We start from the raw sequence: 15,911 nt of genomic DNA, 5'->3' as shown, positions 1-15,911 counted from the left end.
TAGTCAAAACAGTTGTATAGGTGGCTGGAAAAAGATTCAAAAAGCTTATTGGTCTAAATTCATCCCTTAACACTTCTAAATGTTTCCTGATGCGTGGCTATCCCTGACCTTTCTGTCTGTTTTTTCTGGAAAGACTCCACTGAAATTTAACCCAGCATCATGGTATTTTTTCTTTATGATGATAGTCATGCACACATGCAGTATTCAAGATCAATCCTAAGTTTTTGTGTATACCAGTCAAGGATCAGGGTCTTTAGAGAACAGTTCTTTTGTGTAGGTGTTCTGAACCTTTCACAGCTACTTTTCCCTTCAGTGTCAGTAGTACTCAGGACTGCAAAATCTTCCTGCATTGTCCCCTTGCTGCATATGAGAAAGTAAAGGGCAAGGAGGTAAAGGGCACCTATCAAGATTAGCATCCTTAAGGGAATAATTTGGATTTCATTATGTTCACTAATGTGTTACCACCATCATGGTATATTGATTACAGTTCTCCTTGGCCAGTAGTAATTACATGACTTTTCAGTGTATGCTTGTATAATCCTTAGTTTTTATAACTGATAAGGTATATATTGATTAGTAATTGGACACAAACAGACAGTACGAAAATTAATATGAATCACTACTTGATATATTCAGCCAACATTTTGTTTCTGTGCTCACAATTCCAGAGCGTCGTGTTCAGCAGCATATATATGTGGACATCAGACAATACGCAGTCACCCTTCTCTGCCTTTGTTTTCATCTCAGAAAATATATTTATTCAACAGAACTTCAAGAGCCTACAGAAGAAATATACCATAAGTTGGCAGTCTCCTTCTGAAGCACACTGCTCCCTCAGGCTACTAGCAGGTTGAGGCAAGATGATAGCTTGCCAGTGCCAAGTGATGATTTCCTGAGGCAGGGACCTAACAACCACTCATTTAAAAGGAGGCTAAGGGCAGCCTGCAGTCCCATAACAATTATATTGTTAATGTCACAACAAAGCACGAAGTACCTTACTGCTGGGACAGCTAGTAATTAAGGGCACTGGACTAATAATAGACTTAGGCCGTCTGTAAATCCTATGCATTGTTTCAATATGTGCTGCATATACCAAATTTAGGTATCTAAAACGCAGAGTTCTTGAGTTAAAAACCTTAATCTGCCCCACTCTGCCAGTGTAACAATCCTTACAGAAATCCTTTTTCACCTCTTCCCTCACTGAAGCGTGACAAAAATTTAAGATACATACTAAAGAGTCTCCAAGGCGCCAGCCAGCAGAAGGCAGGGACGACACACCCAGTCACTGGCGGGTTCGTTACAATGCTTTCACTGAAAAGTTCAATACAGTCTTTCTATTCTCTTCAGCAAAGCAGCTGCTAGACTCTGGCCTACAAACAGAAAAGACGACTAGTCTCTCACTAATGCAGTGCCTCATTAGCAGAAAAGATGTACGGCTTATTCTACACATTTTTTTTCCCCAAACATCTGGTATATCAGGACAAACCTAAAAATACTGGAGTGAGACATCACCTCTTCTCATGCTCTCCTCTGGAGATTTCATTCAGCTGAAGGCTTCTTCTCATTAAGATCTTCAGCTGTCACTAAAATCCATGCTTAAACTACAGATAACATGATCTGATCTCTTTGGTAGTACTCCAAACTAGAAATGTGGGTTCCAAATATCTTGTTTCTCCCCAAATGTGGAAGTATCTGGATATGCAGTGTTGATTCAGGTCAAGTTTTGCTGACCACGTATTCATAGCATCACCATCGTCATCATCTGAAACATAAGATCCATTGTTACAAAGTTTTATAGCACAAATAAGTCTCTGCAATGGAGTAAGCTACATTACTATCACTTCAGAGACAGAGCACTTGGAAGACTCAATATGTTAGGTGCTGCATGGCCATGTAATACTGCTAAACTGGTCCTGAAGCATGTAAATCGCAGTAGACAAGACAGAAAAGTGAAATACTTTATCAGTGGTTAAATGTTTCCCAGAAAGATTAAGTGGCTTGTCTACAGTCACATGGGATAATGAATTGTGGCCTTCTGTGCCCCAGCTCAGGCTTTTAGCTACAAGAACAAATATCCTCTGAGCTGCTAATTGTAGCAAGGTAGCAATATTTTTACATAACAATATTCTATTACCAAACTGTCTGCAAAATAACAAATTGCCTTTCATAATCATAGTTTTGCAAAAGATGTAACAGATTTTAGAACAATGTAACAGATATTTGAAGTTGGACAAACCCTTCAAAACTTTTTCATATATTATATTTTGATCCCCTAGACACTGTAAAATACTTCAGTTAGTGTACAGCTGAATTAATGTTTTAGAATTTATCTGCCCATCCTGTGCTGGCCTTTTATGATGATATGACTGAAGTGTATTTTTTCAGAATATGTTACTGTACCTGCAACATACTGTTTCTTTATACTTCCATCACTATGAGCCTCAAGCACTACTGCAGAATTTAAAAATTCTTGCAAAAATAGAGACTGCTCAATTTTATGTGAGTTTTCCCCCATGCAGCAATCAGAACCACTTTATTCCCAGAAACCACTCTCACGAATGGACTGTCTTTATTCCACACATCGCCAGCTGGGTGCTATGTGGAGATGGGAGAAATTCTTGTATTTTTCAGTTTTAAGGCAGTCAGAAACATTTCACCTATTCACTCGAAAGTCAATAAATGCTTTGGCTGAAATGAGTTTTTAAAAATAACAAGATACATAGCAGAAAAATAAAAGAATAGTGTTTTGCCTGTGAATTATTTCCTGGTCCTTTTACCCATCCAACCAGAATAACCCATTTCCTCAAGGTCAACTTTTCCACCCATGTCTCTTACCTTTAATGTAAATGGTAACTGCCTGGTAACTTTGTGATTGCTGGCTGAGGCAAGGATGTAGGTATGTATTGAATAGCCATCCAGCTGCTAAGAGGCAAGTAAACCAGCAGAGTTCTGCTACACTCTCCCTCCATGCAGGATCTGATCAGGTTCCTCTCTTTCACCATGTTACCAGTTTTGAAGAAACTTTGAGAGGTGTACCATGCTCTGAAACTGCTGAAGACACCATCACTGCCTCAGTTTTAAGAGTGGCATCCAAAATTCTGACTCTAACCCAAAACACCAATGCTAGGGAATAGCATTAGGACAAAGGGACTACCTTTATGAAGGGCAGCACCTTATGCTACTGGGGGGGGGGGGGGGGAAGCCTCTTTTTGTTTGTCTGGGACTTGCAAGTTAAATCTGCCTGCTTTCCTCCAGATTTTATATTAAGAGAAGCAATGAAAAATAATTCTCTAACACTACCATTGGGTAGCAGCCAGCTCCAGTGTCCAATTTCCTTCTGGGAATGTTCAATTAAATTTATGAGAGTAAATAAATGAGTATGTGTAAAAAAATCTTAGAATTACACTGAGTCATTTTGACTATATCTACAAGCAGGGCATGAAAAAGCATAAAGTTTTTTACCTTTACAGCTAGCCCAGAACCAATAGCTCGTGACAGCAAAGTCGCGAGAGCTTCCAGTTTTTGTGGTCTGGCTGATGTAACCAGTGAGGTTTGTCACAAATTGCATTCTCTAAAATGCTGAATTACCTCTCTAAAAAGAGCCTGAAAAACAAATTTTAAAATGTCTTGATGAATTTGCTATGTTTCAATATTAGAAGTCTCTATACTACATTTTTGAAGTGCCTGTATGAAAGTCCTTCATCAACCAATACCACCAGCATTGTAACCTTCTAGAGCATCATGTATAATTTCAGCTTCAGACAACTTCAGAGACTAACAGATGGATCAAGGTTAAGTGTTAGCTCTGTATTTACGGGGAAAACAAGCCTTTCTCTAATGCTGCATGGCAAGACACTACCCTAAATGTTGCTTATCCAGTGCAGGCAGAAGATTCCTGGTGAAGTGGCATGTCCCGTTGTTGCCCACTATACAAAACCATTGTCACAAACATCTCTTGTTGAGGTGTGAAGCACGCTAAGGGAGACTCGCCAAAAACTGTCAGAGAAGAACCCAAATAAAACCATGGTAAGCCCTGGATCTGAAAGCCTGTCCCTACACGATGAACAATTCAAGTAGCGTTTCATGGGAAGAGTGGAGGTCCTAGGGGCGTGAGAACCGCCATCACTAGTGGTGAAGGATCTACAAAATTGATCCTGTCCAGGAGACTTAAGTGCACCAAGTCTCATAAGCCAGCACTGCAAATGTGGCCCTCAGCCATCCTGTGTTGGGTGCGGGGTGCTGCATAGCCAGCCCACGGCAGCAGACCTACACCAGGCCGCCCCGTCCTGCTACACTGCTGCCAGGGACCGGCTCTTCACCTCACACCATCCAGGTGGTGCCCCACGTGTCCATCATAAAATCACAGAATCATTTAGGTGGGAAAAGACCTTCAAGCAAGATCGTCGAGTCCGACCATCAACCATGCCTGCTAAACCATGGCCAAGTGCCCTGTCTACGCGCTTTGTGAATGCCTCCAGGAATGGTGACTCAACCACTTCCCTGGGCAGCATGTTCCAATGTCTGACAACCCTCTCAGTAAAGAAATTTTTCCTAATATCTAACCTAAACCTCCCCTAGTGCAACTTGAGGCCATTTCTTCTTGTCCTATCACTTGTTACTTGGTAGAAGAAACCGTTATTTGCCTCGCTACAGCCCCCCTTCACGTAGTTGTAGAGAGCGACAAGGTGTCCTCTCAGCCTCCTCTTCTCCAGGCTGAACAACCCCAGTTCCCTCAGCCGCTCCTCACAGGACTTGTGCTCCAGACCCTTCACCAGCTTCGTTGCCCTTCTCTGGACACGCTCCAGCACCTCCATGTCTTTCCTGTAGCGAGGGGCCCGGCGCCACCCTGCTGCTCCACGGGGCTTGCGGTGCTCCAGCAGACCGCCTCAGCCCCTTCGGCCTCGCGGGACGCCCCTCCGCCCGCCATTTCGTGTGGTCGCCGCCCCGCTCGCCCCCCGCCCCGCTGCGGACGCGGCTCCACCACCTCACACGACGGACCCCTCCCCGCCCGCCCCCGGCCCCGGTCAGCGCCCGGCCCCGACTCCCGCCCGGGCCCCCCGCAGGGCGCCCCGGCCGCTCCCCCGCCCCCGGCCGGACCAAACCGCCCCAAACCCCTCCCCTGTCTGCAGCAAGTGGCAGCGGGAGAAGGGCGGTGGCACCATCACGTGAGGGCCCTGCCTGGCGCTCGGCTCCCCGCGCAGCCTCGCCGCCGCCGCCGCCCCCCGGCCCCGGCCCCGGCCCGAGCCCCGCCGCCGCCTCGCCTCGCCTCGGCTCGGCTCGCCCCGCGCTCCCATGCCCAGCAGCGAGGCGGTGCCGCTGGGGCTGGGCGCCTGCCGCAGGTCGGGGGCGCTGGCCGGGATGCTGGCGCTGGTGGCGCGGCTGCTGGAGTGGCTGCGCTCGCTGTTCTGGAAGGAGGAGATGGAGCTCACCCTGGTGGGGCTGCAGTACTCGGGCAAGACCACGCTGCTCACCGTGCTGGCGGTACGCTGCCGCGGCCCGGCCGCCCGCCGGCCAGGCGCGGGGCGGGGGCGGGGGGCGCTCAGGGCGGCGGCCCGCGTTGAGGGGGCGGGTGTGTGTGTGTGGGGGGGTGGTGGTCGCCGCGGGGCGGTGAGGCGGGCGGCGGCGGCCCGGCGGGGCTGGAGGGGTCCGCCCGCCCCGAGCCGGCCGCTTCGCGTCGCTTCCCTCGGCAACAAGTGCGGGCTTTGCCTCCGCGGCCTGCGGCCGAGCCGCCTCCTGTCATGAGGTCCCGCGGCGCGGCGGTGCGCTGCGGAGGGAGGCAGGGAGGGGAGGGCGGCGGGCGGGCCGGGGGCATGAGGCAGCTCTGCCACCTCTTGCGGCCTCGAGAATTCCACAGCAGGCTCAGATGGGTGTGAAATTGTTGTAAGAGGGAGAGAGAAAATGTCTCCTGTGTCCGACCGCAAAGCGTGCCCATCTCAAAGCAGATTCCTAGGCACGGACTGTTGCCCGTGATTCAGGGCTGGCTTTTCACGGCCAGCGTATCCCAAAATAACTCGGAATATATTGTGCCTCCTCCAGGGCCACAACTCCCCTGCCACTGAATTCTCCCCTCCCATCAGTTGCATCAATAATAATGCCTCCCACAATTCCTTCATCGCTCTTTCCCAGCAGTCAAGTCTGGTTTTTGGTGTTCCCTTCCCACTGTGGTGATGGCCTTGCAGCCTTGGTTCCTCTCTTAATGCTGACACTTACTGTGATATTTTCCATTTTGTCGCCATGCTGAAATACGTTTCTCATCTTTGTTTGCAATGCTCTCCGCCCTTCTGCTTTGGGTCCATCCCGAAGGTTTACTTTCCATCGGAAGATGGAAACAAATACATGTGTTAAATATGGTTACTACTAATCACGAAGCATAGTGCATGCCCTTTTCTGCAAGGTGATCACTGTTGTGAGATGTACTGCAGCTTCACCTGCCACGAATAAAGGTTTTCTGATGTTCTTCACTCCTTATCCTGAAGAGTTACTAGATCATGAATCAAAACCAGGCTGGGAGGTTTGTGGCCTAAAGTCAAAGAGATTGAAGCAATGATGACATGAGTATATGGTATTTGTTATTTGCTTTCACATACGATTATGGATTAAGGGAAAAATAGGAGATTGTGAATTAGCGTGAGAGAAGAAGTGGAGAGAGAGCAGGAGAAAAAGGAATGGGGTAGGGAAAGTGCACGATGAAAGTATGTTTTGGGGGACATCAGCAATCAATAAACAGAAAATATCTGGAACTGGTATTTCAGTTAGTTTGTTAGGCACTCAGGCAGTCTTGGTAACACGGGCCTCCACACTCCTCGTGCCCATTGGAAGTGTTCATCTCCCAAGGGCGGGCTTTGCTGAGGAAGGGCGAAAAGGCATGACAAATTATATTGCTTCTTGGATTGATTTCATAAACGGAGCAAAGAAAAACACGGCGGTTCGGAGACCTCAGTAACAGTAGTGTGTGGTATTAGACTTTGCACATCTGTTTGTCTGCTCACTTATACTACGCCACCAGTGGAATGGCATCATACGTTTGTCTCTCTTGTGCTAGTATCCTGAATACCAGAGCACTGCTGTTACTGCGGTCTGATTTTGCCAGCAAATGTATTGCTTAAGAATATTCTACAAGGCATCCATGTTTTCTGACTTGGGGAGTGTCACAGATTGCAAGTTTTGTAGCTTTTGGATCTTTCAGTCTGGAGATGACGTGCCATGATAATCACCAAAGAAGGGTGGTTGGAGAACTTGGGAGTAAACAATTTAGGATAAGGCAATGGATAATTGCTTAGTCTCGACTACAGTTGATACGGGGATGCAAATAGATGGGAACTCTGTGTGCGTTTGTGTGTATGTGGCTAGAGTCTGACAAGATGAAAGTAACTGTTACAAAATAGTGGCTACTTCAAGTGCAAACTGCAATGGGTCATAAAAACAAATGGTAGGAAATTACTCTTTTTTCCACTTTGCAGTAGTATTCAGAGATCCTATCATGCTAACGCTGAATAAACACCCTTTGAGACACTCTCGTCCCTGAAGAGTTTGAGTCATATTTAGTCCTCTGTTACCAGTGGGAACCTTGGATAACGTCACTGCCTTTTACTATGGATGTGCACTGATGTAATGGAGTAGAATCTGGCCCACGGTTGTTGGTATGGTAGGGAGTAATGACAGTATTCATTGTCAGCTCAATATTCAGCAACATTTAAAGAGGGCATTACAAACTTCTTATCATCAGTTATTTTCATCTGTGTCAGGATGTAATCTCTTTTTTACTGAGATACGACAATAAACTTGTTTGCACATCTTGAATATTCACAAAAATAGGTAATTTGTCATGTAAAACTTCCTTAGCAAGCAAAATGGAACAGATTTTTTTACTTTATGGTGCTTACAGCACTTGAAACAAAACACAGTAATCAGAGCTTTTGGACTAATGCGGGCAAAAGTTTCAACATATTACTTTCTTTTCTTCATTGTGTGGGAAAATAAAGAAACTGTAAACATAATACTTTCTTTGTAGCTGATTCCTTTCAACCAAGATGGAAAATTTTTAGAGGAAAAAACTAAAGACCAATAAAGGGGACGCTAATTCTTTGCATTCTATCCCCAATACCAGAGCAGTTATGATGGCTTTTTTTATTATTTTTGTCTTCCAGTTTAGCACATTACATATGTGTATAATTTGCTGACAAAAGTGGAATCTTGAGGTTTTGAGTTTGTTTAAACAACAGCCTCCTGAGTCGGGAGGCTGGTTTTCCAGGCATTCCTGTGCTTGAGTAATGATGCTACCTTCTAAGGGTTTATGTGTTCATATGTCTGTCCTCCACAAATAACTGTCCTATATATTTTAACAAATTAGGCAGGTACCTGCTACAGGAGATGGTTACTGATTGGATTTGTCTTACTCCATCCAATTAAAAACTTCTGTCACTGCTGGGTATGTGTATCTGTATGAGACTGCAGGTGCATTTGTCTTCACTGTTTTTCCTACTGCTCTTGACAAGTGACTGAAGCAGGGAAAGAGGAGGAAAAAAAAGAGACTTTCAGAAACAAGAGATGGGGAAGATGTATAGTACAGAATTTAGCAAGAAGGTTCCCATAGGTAAGGTTGAACAAGTAATGGATGGAAGTTGTTTCTTGCCTGAAGGATCTCATTCCAACCCCCAAAATCTTGAGGATCAAGTAACTGTCAAAGGTTATACAGCTTTTAAAGTTCCAGATTAAAAATAATTAATCTTAGTTTGTGAACACAAACTGGAGGCGTAGTGTATTCTCACTCTGCCATGAACAGCAAAGAGAAAAGTTGCAGAAAGCGTACAAAGACCAGCAATAGCACTAGGTGTAGCTGGTGGCAACGTGTGCACTGTGAGGCGTGTCGCTGCTCCAGTGCGCCCTGAAGCTCTGATCATCCACTTCTCAGATGGGAGGGACCTGTTGGAGCATGCCTGCTTCCTTCCTTGTCCACATACCCATATTTTCTTCCAAAAAACCCCTAGGGCACATGGGATGATGAGGTAGGTGAAAGGAATATGGGCAGATAGATATGGAAGGGCAATGGCAAGTCCAGGAGGTCCTGCTCTCCTTTCTGGATGACTGGATAACCAGGACTACTGTCTGTGTTACAGAGAGCACCTGGGCTTCCTTGTAGACAGAGCTGTTGAGTAACCATCTGCATATCTTAATGCACCATGCCTAGGAGACACAATACCTTATTAATAATACGTTTTGAAGAAGAAGAATGAATAATGACTTATCTACTTAGATCTGAGTTCCACCTTTCTCCTCAAAAGCTGTCTTCTGTAGTAGTGGGTAGATGTGTGTAAGGTTCCCATTGGTGATGTCAAGCATTTGTCTTGTAAAAATATTTCTCTGAACTGGGGGAGGAGGCAGCACTTTGGTTTTATGTTTTGGGTTTATGGTGTGCTGAGTTAGTAGCTTGTATTTTTCTGTCTTAATGGTGTTCTCTTAGCTTCTACAGTGGGACTCCTCTGCTGTCACCTGCTCAGAAGGAAAGAGTCTGCACGTAGTACTCTGTACATGAGTACTCTTTCACCATTTATTGTATTTGGAGTTAAACCATTGGTAACAGTAGTGAGAAACTACAGGGAAAAATCCTGGTATAGTCAGTTTTATGATATTTTATCGTATTGGGGGTTGGACTACTTGACCTTTAAAGGTCCCTTCCAACCCAAACCATTCTATGATTCTACATTTTGACCGTGCTGCTTTCTGGTTTGCTGGAGGATCAAATGAAGAATTATCTGAAGTCTCGTGGTTTCTGGGGTGACCTTTGTCGCTGAGGAGAATAAAAGATCGTTTAAAGGGGCTGAAATGAACAGTCTTCCTTGGCGTGACAATGCATTAATTGAAGTGCTGGCCAGCGCTCTTGCAGAAAATTAATGTCATATTTTACAGTGTTGTAAAATAAAAATTTTAGATTGCAAACGAGAAACTTTTCTGCTGTGTATCAACTATTTAATAATAAATATATATATTTTTTTTTTTCTATTCTAGTCAGGGCAGTTCACAGAAGATATGATTCCCACAGTAGGCTTCAATATGAGAAAAATAACAAAAGGAAATGTTACTATAAAGGTAGGTGTGCATGTTTGAATTAATACAGAGTGAGTAACTAATAGACAAAGTGATTTAAACTTGGAATGTGAAAGCGTGTGAAATTTCTTTTAAGATGATAGGATCATTTATCTGGTTTTATGGCTCAATAATAATTTTTTAAAGCGTATAGTTTTATATTTCTCTGTTATGTTAATGTGTTTGATTTCATTATGTCCACACCAGGCAGAAGCTTTGTTGTGCTCTTTCGGGTTAAAAAGGTCATAAAATTCTGAGATGGTAAGGGAGCTGAGTTGACTCCTGGAGCTGCCTTGCTTTTTTCCCTCTCCCAGCTGTAAGTGAAATCTGAAGCAACTTCACTCTTAACTTACACATCTCAGCGGAGAGTGCAGTTTAATTCGCATAATGTTAGCTATACGGAAATATAACATCTAACATAAGTCAGTTGGGGGACCATCTCTTAGTCTTATAGAGAGGTATAGATGATGCCACTTTGGTTGTGATTCATGCCATAGGCATCAAAATAGAGATAAATCACTCCAGTAGCATTAAGTCCCTCTCTGTTGTTTGATTATGAAGGGAGCCTGCTTGATGAGTCCAGATCAAATTCATAACTTCTATCTAAAATTAGGTGAAGGGAATACAGGTTTTTGCCTTTACATTGACTTTTCCCTCCTTTTCCTTCATTTTCTCTCCTTCCTCCCTCAGTTCTAAAGATACTCTTTTTCCTCTGGTTTGGTGTGACTCCTAAACCTAGGGAGGATTTTCTCAAATGACCTGTAATGTGAATAAAAGCAGTTGTTAACTGTCTACCCATTCTATCTAAATTGCGAGCAGGTAAAGGGTGGTAACAGGGGTAGTTGACTTCTGTTGGTTGGGAGATGTTGAAACTGAACTGAAACCCCCTAAAACTGAAATGACCATAGTGGTATAAATACTGTGACTGCCTGTCTGTTTCTGATCTTAGTATCTTGCTATACTTTTTCAAAATGTCACATGACTGTGACTGCTGTACATTTCACTTGTGTATCTACTTCTGTGTTACAAGCTTGCAGATTAATCAGTAGGTTCCTCTACAACTGCTTGTACATTACAGTGCCTAATAAGCCAGTCTTTTGAAATCTATTGAAATGGAAAGTCTAATGTCACCCAACTATTTCCTCTCATCACCCCAACCCTCCTTTCCATATACCCTCTTGAAATTCGTGTCAGGTTTGGCTGAAATAAAAACTCTTAACATTATCCATGGTCTGATTTTAATTTCCCAGGAAATTTTGGCAGATTGCCAAAAAAAATGATGGTGAGTATCTTAAAACTAGGTCCACAGTAAAGACTAAAAGACTTAAAAGGAAAATGGAGTAAAATGTAAAATGGGGTAAAAGTAAAGTGGAGGAGGATCATTATTGCCTTGGTAACCTCAACTTTGTGACTTTGTGCATGATCATTATACGTACATGATTAGAGCCTGCTCCGGGAGAGAATCTGACCTCATTCTTAGCACAGAGTAGGTGAGCAAGAAGACAAAGTAGCATCATATAAGCATTTTTAATTCACACGTTTCCTGAAAGGTAAATGATTGATAGAAGCCTAAACTTTATTTTTGTTGTGGATGGGGTGCGTGTGAGTTTCAAAAATCCAAACTGTCACATGATGAGCACTGCAGTACTCAGTGCCATGTGTCTAAACTCTTCGTCAAAGTAAAAAGTCAAGGCTAGCATTACTTTACACAGCAGGCAGCTCTCTGAAAACAGAGGAATTTATATGGCAATATGAGTAAGCCTGTATCAGTTGGACTTTATCTGAGGAAAACGTAGGTGACCAGAATCAAAAGTCTCTCCGCATTAATTCTTGCAGTCAACCCCCTATGCTCAGTTTATTTTGGAGACCTATGAATCAGAAAGAGTAAAAGGTAACTGGTCTTTCAGGAGACAGAAGTAGTGCACAAGGTGCATGTTCTGCTGAGTAACAGTTATGCAGCTTTTTCTTGTAAATGGAGGCTGTTATTTCATGATGCTTTCTGTTAGTTCTTATGAATGCTATGTTTGAAACTGGTGAAAAAACATAGAATTTCATCGATGATGAGGTTTCATTTCTGGTCTTGGCCCTTCTTCACCTCTGTTGTCAGTATATACAAGATCATCCAAGCTCTTCCTCATCTCTGCTGATTCATTTCTCTGTGGCCAGCTGTGCTTGTGGCAGTGCGTACACTACATTTAAGGCAAAGCTGGTAAGGGCAAATTACAAGTTACAGGAACATCTGCTTTGATTGCAGTAGGGCAGTATTCATGCTGCATAACAAGAAGGTATACTGATTGGCCGAGAGCTGTTTCCTTTCTTTCCTTGCTATGGAGTTTCTTGCCAGCTATCCTCATGCCCTTAGCCTCTCCTCATCAAACATATTCCCCTCTTCCACTGCCTGGTTTCTTTGTGCCTCAGCCATTTGCATATGCACACAAAGGCCAAACCCTAACTACCTCATTCCTCAAAATACCCACTCCTATCCCTTAAAGAGGAAGCAGCAAATGTCCTCTCTTAGTCCAGGAGTGAGTTTGTCAGCAAATGAGAAAAAAAAATTCTGGTCTTGGGTCCCTCTGTTGAATGTGTTTCAACAACCATCCATGTGTTGCTGAGCAAAGAGCTGAACTCTGCTACAGAAAGAACATACTTCAGCCTAACAGTAGCTTGGTACATCCCTGTTTATCTTCTCCCAAAAGAATGCCTTTTTGATCAAAATCGGAACTTCTGAATATTTTTTCCTTTGGGGTCCAAATTCTACTTTCCAAACAGAATCTTTCCTGTAAAGGGAAATAAAACCAGCCCCTCTTAAAAAAAAAAAAAAAAGTCACAAAATAACCTTTTAATACACCCACTTTTCTGCCTGTGGTAGCACTTCTAAACCTCAGTATGATGTTTCTCATGCTGCGGACAAACAGAGTTACTTTCTGGGAAACCTAAAAGGGAATCAGGCCAGCCTAGTGAGGGTGGCAGAGATTAAAGTTCAGCTTTTGCAATCAGCTTAAGTAGATCATGGTGTGAGTTTTATATTCTACTTTAAGCATGGCCCTGCACCCTTGCACCCCTTTTCCATCAGCACCAGTGATCACATGGCAAAGCGGTAGTCATATCCACCAACTAATCTAGATGAAAGCAACCTCTAAAAAACCCAACCAAACCTGCCCCCATCCTAGTTTCTCCCCAGTCAAATTACCCAAGTAGCGTGCTCTGGAAACAGCTGTGTGATTGCTGGTGCCCCCACAGTGTGGGAAAGCAGGACACAGACACAGGCAAAATGATACATTTTGGGGGCAGCCTGGACAGATTGACTTAGATAGCTGCAAAACACCATATTTAGAGTGCAGAATCTGGACAGGAAAAAAGCAGTCTCTCCATTTGGTGAGAAAAATGAAATTTTCCTTCATCCTTCCACTCTGGTAGCTGCAAACTTTTAAGCACAGCTAACACTGCCTGTTGCTGGAGGGCTGCCAGAATTATGTGTTCAGTACGCACAGATAGACTGCTTGTGGATTCAGATGGATCAGTGACAATATTTTAAAAAAATAATTGTTTAATGCTATATTGTTAGGATTTACAAACTATGGATGGTGTTAAGTTTTCTAGTCCTTATAATTAATTCATGATTCATATTAATTATGAAAGAGAATTTATGGAGAAGTCAATGGGCATTGATACCAGAACACTCTGATTGATGTACTAATTGTATAGATTTTCCCCCCCAAGATTCTGTTCATTATACACAAATTAACATGTACAGTAGCTATGACAGCAAATTAAATAGTGTATTTGCAACAAGAACATCAGGGGTACTGCCTTACAAGTGCAAATGCGTCGGAAGGCCATCCCATGCTTTCTTGACCTCTTACACGTCAATGGCAGGTGTGTAAGAGAAAGGGACCAGTGATAAAATTGTGATTAGCATTGTGATACGAAGCAGCAAGTGCAGACTCACAAGCAAAAACTGTTTGTTTCAGTTTAAGTAGTCAAACTGTCTTAAGTTTTCACTCATTCAAAGAGGTATTTTTTTCTTACTGTTCTTTCAGGCATGCAGGTGTTCTTTGTCCTCCTGCCTGAGCCTTCCCTTCTCTTTCAGAAGACCACATTTGTACTGATGCAGTACCTTCCACTTGAGCTTTAGCAATGCTTCCAAATTCACCTAGGAGAGGATTCTATTTTAATTATTCTTAAACATCAGTTTCATACACTTTTCATTGCATCTGCCTTTGTTTACCACTGATGTAAGAAGTCCATAGATGCCACAGTCAATAAAAAACTTACTGCATTCAACCATAGTTCATAGATAATCCACAGGAATAGGAATTTCCTTTCAGTTCCCTTGTTTTCTGTCTTTTGTATAGAAACAATAAGGCCATGATTTAGAGTTTATATAGAGAAAGCATAAAGATAGTTGGAGTGCTATACTGATGCTGCTACAGAATTGTCAGATGTGGAAGAAAATGAAAGCTGTTGATGGTTCATTCGACTAGGGAAAGAAAAGTAATTTGCAAGTAGACAAAGTCTTCATAATAAAGTATTTTTTGAGCCAGGATAGTTCAAGTAGGTGAAGGAAATAGTTGTCTGCACAAATGATATTGCAAGATCGAGCTCATGCAGGAAGGAGGTGCGTGAGTTTCTGTGGAACTGTGCCTTGTTTTACACTTTCATCTCAAAAGTCATGTTATATATAGTTGTTATAACAGAGTTGTTAAGAGTAAGAGGATAATGCTAACAGTATGTTTATTAGTTTGAAAAACAATACTTGGTTTGGAAGCCAGTCTGCACAGAAAATAATTTATCTTAATCAATTCTCATGGTCTCTCTGCTACAACAGCATACAGTGAAGGTAAGAGGTGTAGGGAAATATGGATGTTATGTATAGACGCTTACTTCCTTAAAAACCTGTCAAGATGAAGTACTTGTATGTCACTATTCCTCTGTCTAGGTAAGCTGTTAAAATTTTACAGTCTAATTGCTAGATAAAGTTTCCAAAATTTTTTTGCTATGAGGGGAATGACATCATTTGTTGAGAAGTTGATGACTGAAGAATGGTGAGGGGGATGCCTCTTGCTAGAATCCTTTGATGCACTATTTGCAGCCTGGTCAACAAGGATTCAGAGTGAAATTTGCTTTAACCTTTTTATCCCAACAAAGCAGGTTACCTTTCTTACAGTAATATTATGATATCCAACTGTCAGCTATTATTAAAATTCCTGGATGAAGTGTTATTTTACTAAACCTGTGAAGCCCTTCAAACATGGCAGAAATGATGTTCATGGTAAGCAGATATGTCTTGCGTCTGACCTTTTTCAAAGGTGTCAGGGAACACTGCAAAACAGAATCAATTAAACTTAGTATAAGAGTGAAGCTGAGAAACCATCTGGGTCAAAAATTCATCAAGTGAAAAAATGACATTGCAGAAGTGTAAGACCAATCACCTCAGGCAAAGTAAGTTGCAACACCAACAAGTAGGTGATACTAATCCTTTATCTGTTTTTTGCCATATTTTGGGGTAGGCCACTAAGAAGGAAGTATGATGCTAGTGGAGCATCACCACCTGGTTTCTTTACTACAGTTCTATCTCTAGATTCAGTACAGTTCCAGAAGGCAACAAGAACTAAGGAGCCACGGTTGTCTTTACTTTCTTTTTTGCAGTAATTTCCAGAAGCCAGTAGATTTGTTCTTATATTTGGTCTCTAATCCTAGTGTGTAAAAGTATGGTCGCTGGCATGCCTGTGTGTATAAGTATTTATCTGAACCACACTGAAAGGAGAACACTGATTTATGCAAGCCAAAACATTATGTAGGAAGATGCCAATTTCATATGCTCTTTA

At 42.8% G+C, this 15,911-nt stretch overlaps 1 protein-coding gene and 1 long non-coding RNA gene across 3 annotated transcripts in view; one reads left to right on the top strand and one right to left on the bottom strand.

Annotated features, from left to right (window-relative positions):
* The window catches only part of LOC138688976 (uncharacterized), a 60,951-nt gene extending 56,515 nt beyond the window's left edge, over positions 1-4,436 (bottom strand). Inside the window, exon 1 of the long non-coding RNA XR_011327777.1 lies at positions 1,487-4,436. This is a non-coding gene — a long non-coding RNA (uncharacterized lncRNA). The remainder of the gene's footprint in view (positions 1-1,486) is intronic.
* A 619-nt stretch (positions 4,437-5,055) lies between these two features.
* The window catches only part of LOC104312496 (ADP-ribosylation factor-like protein 8B), a 29,843-nt gene continuing 18,987 nt past the window's right edge, over positions 5,056-15,911 (top strand). The window contains exons 1-2 of one of the 2 annotated variants that reach the window (XM_069801994.1): positions 5,056-5,481; positions 10,006-10,086. In XM_069801994.1, the coding sequence (XP_069658095.1) occupies positions 5,293-5,481; positions 10,006-10,086 (270 nt within the window). In that variant the 5' untranslated portion in view covers positions 5,056-5,292. The remainder of the gene's footprint in view (positions 5,482-10,005; positions 10,087-15,911) is intronic. The other variant, XM_069801993.1, reaches the window with a different exon arrangement.

This window comes from Haliaeetus albicilla, chromosome 14 (assembly GCF_947461875.1).
Source record: "Haliaeetus albicilla chromosome 14, bHalAlb1.1, whole genome shotgun sequence".
Lineage (NCBI taxonomy): Eukaryota > Metazoa > Chordata > Aves > Accipitriformes > Accipitridae > Haliaeetus > Haliaeetus albicilla.
This window is presented reverse-complemented; position numbering and strand designations above follow the sequence as displayed.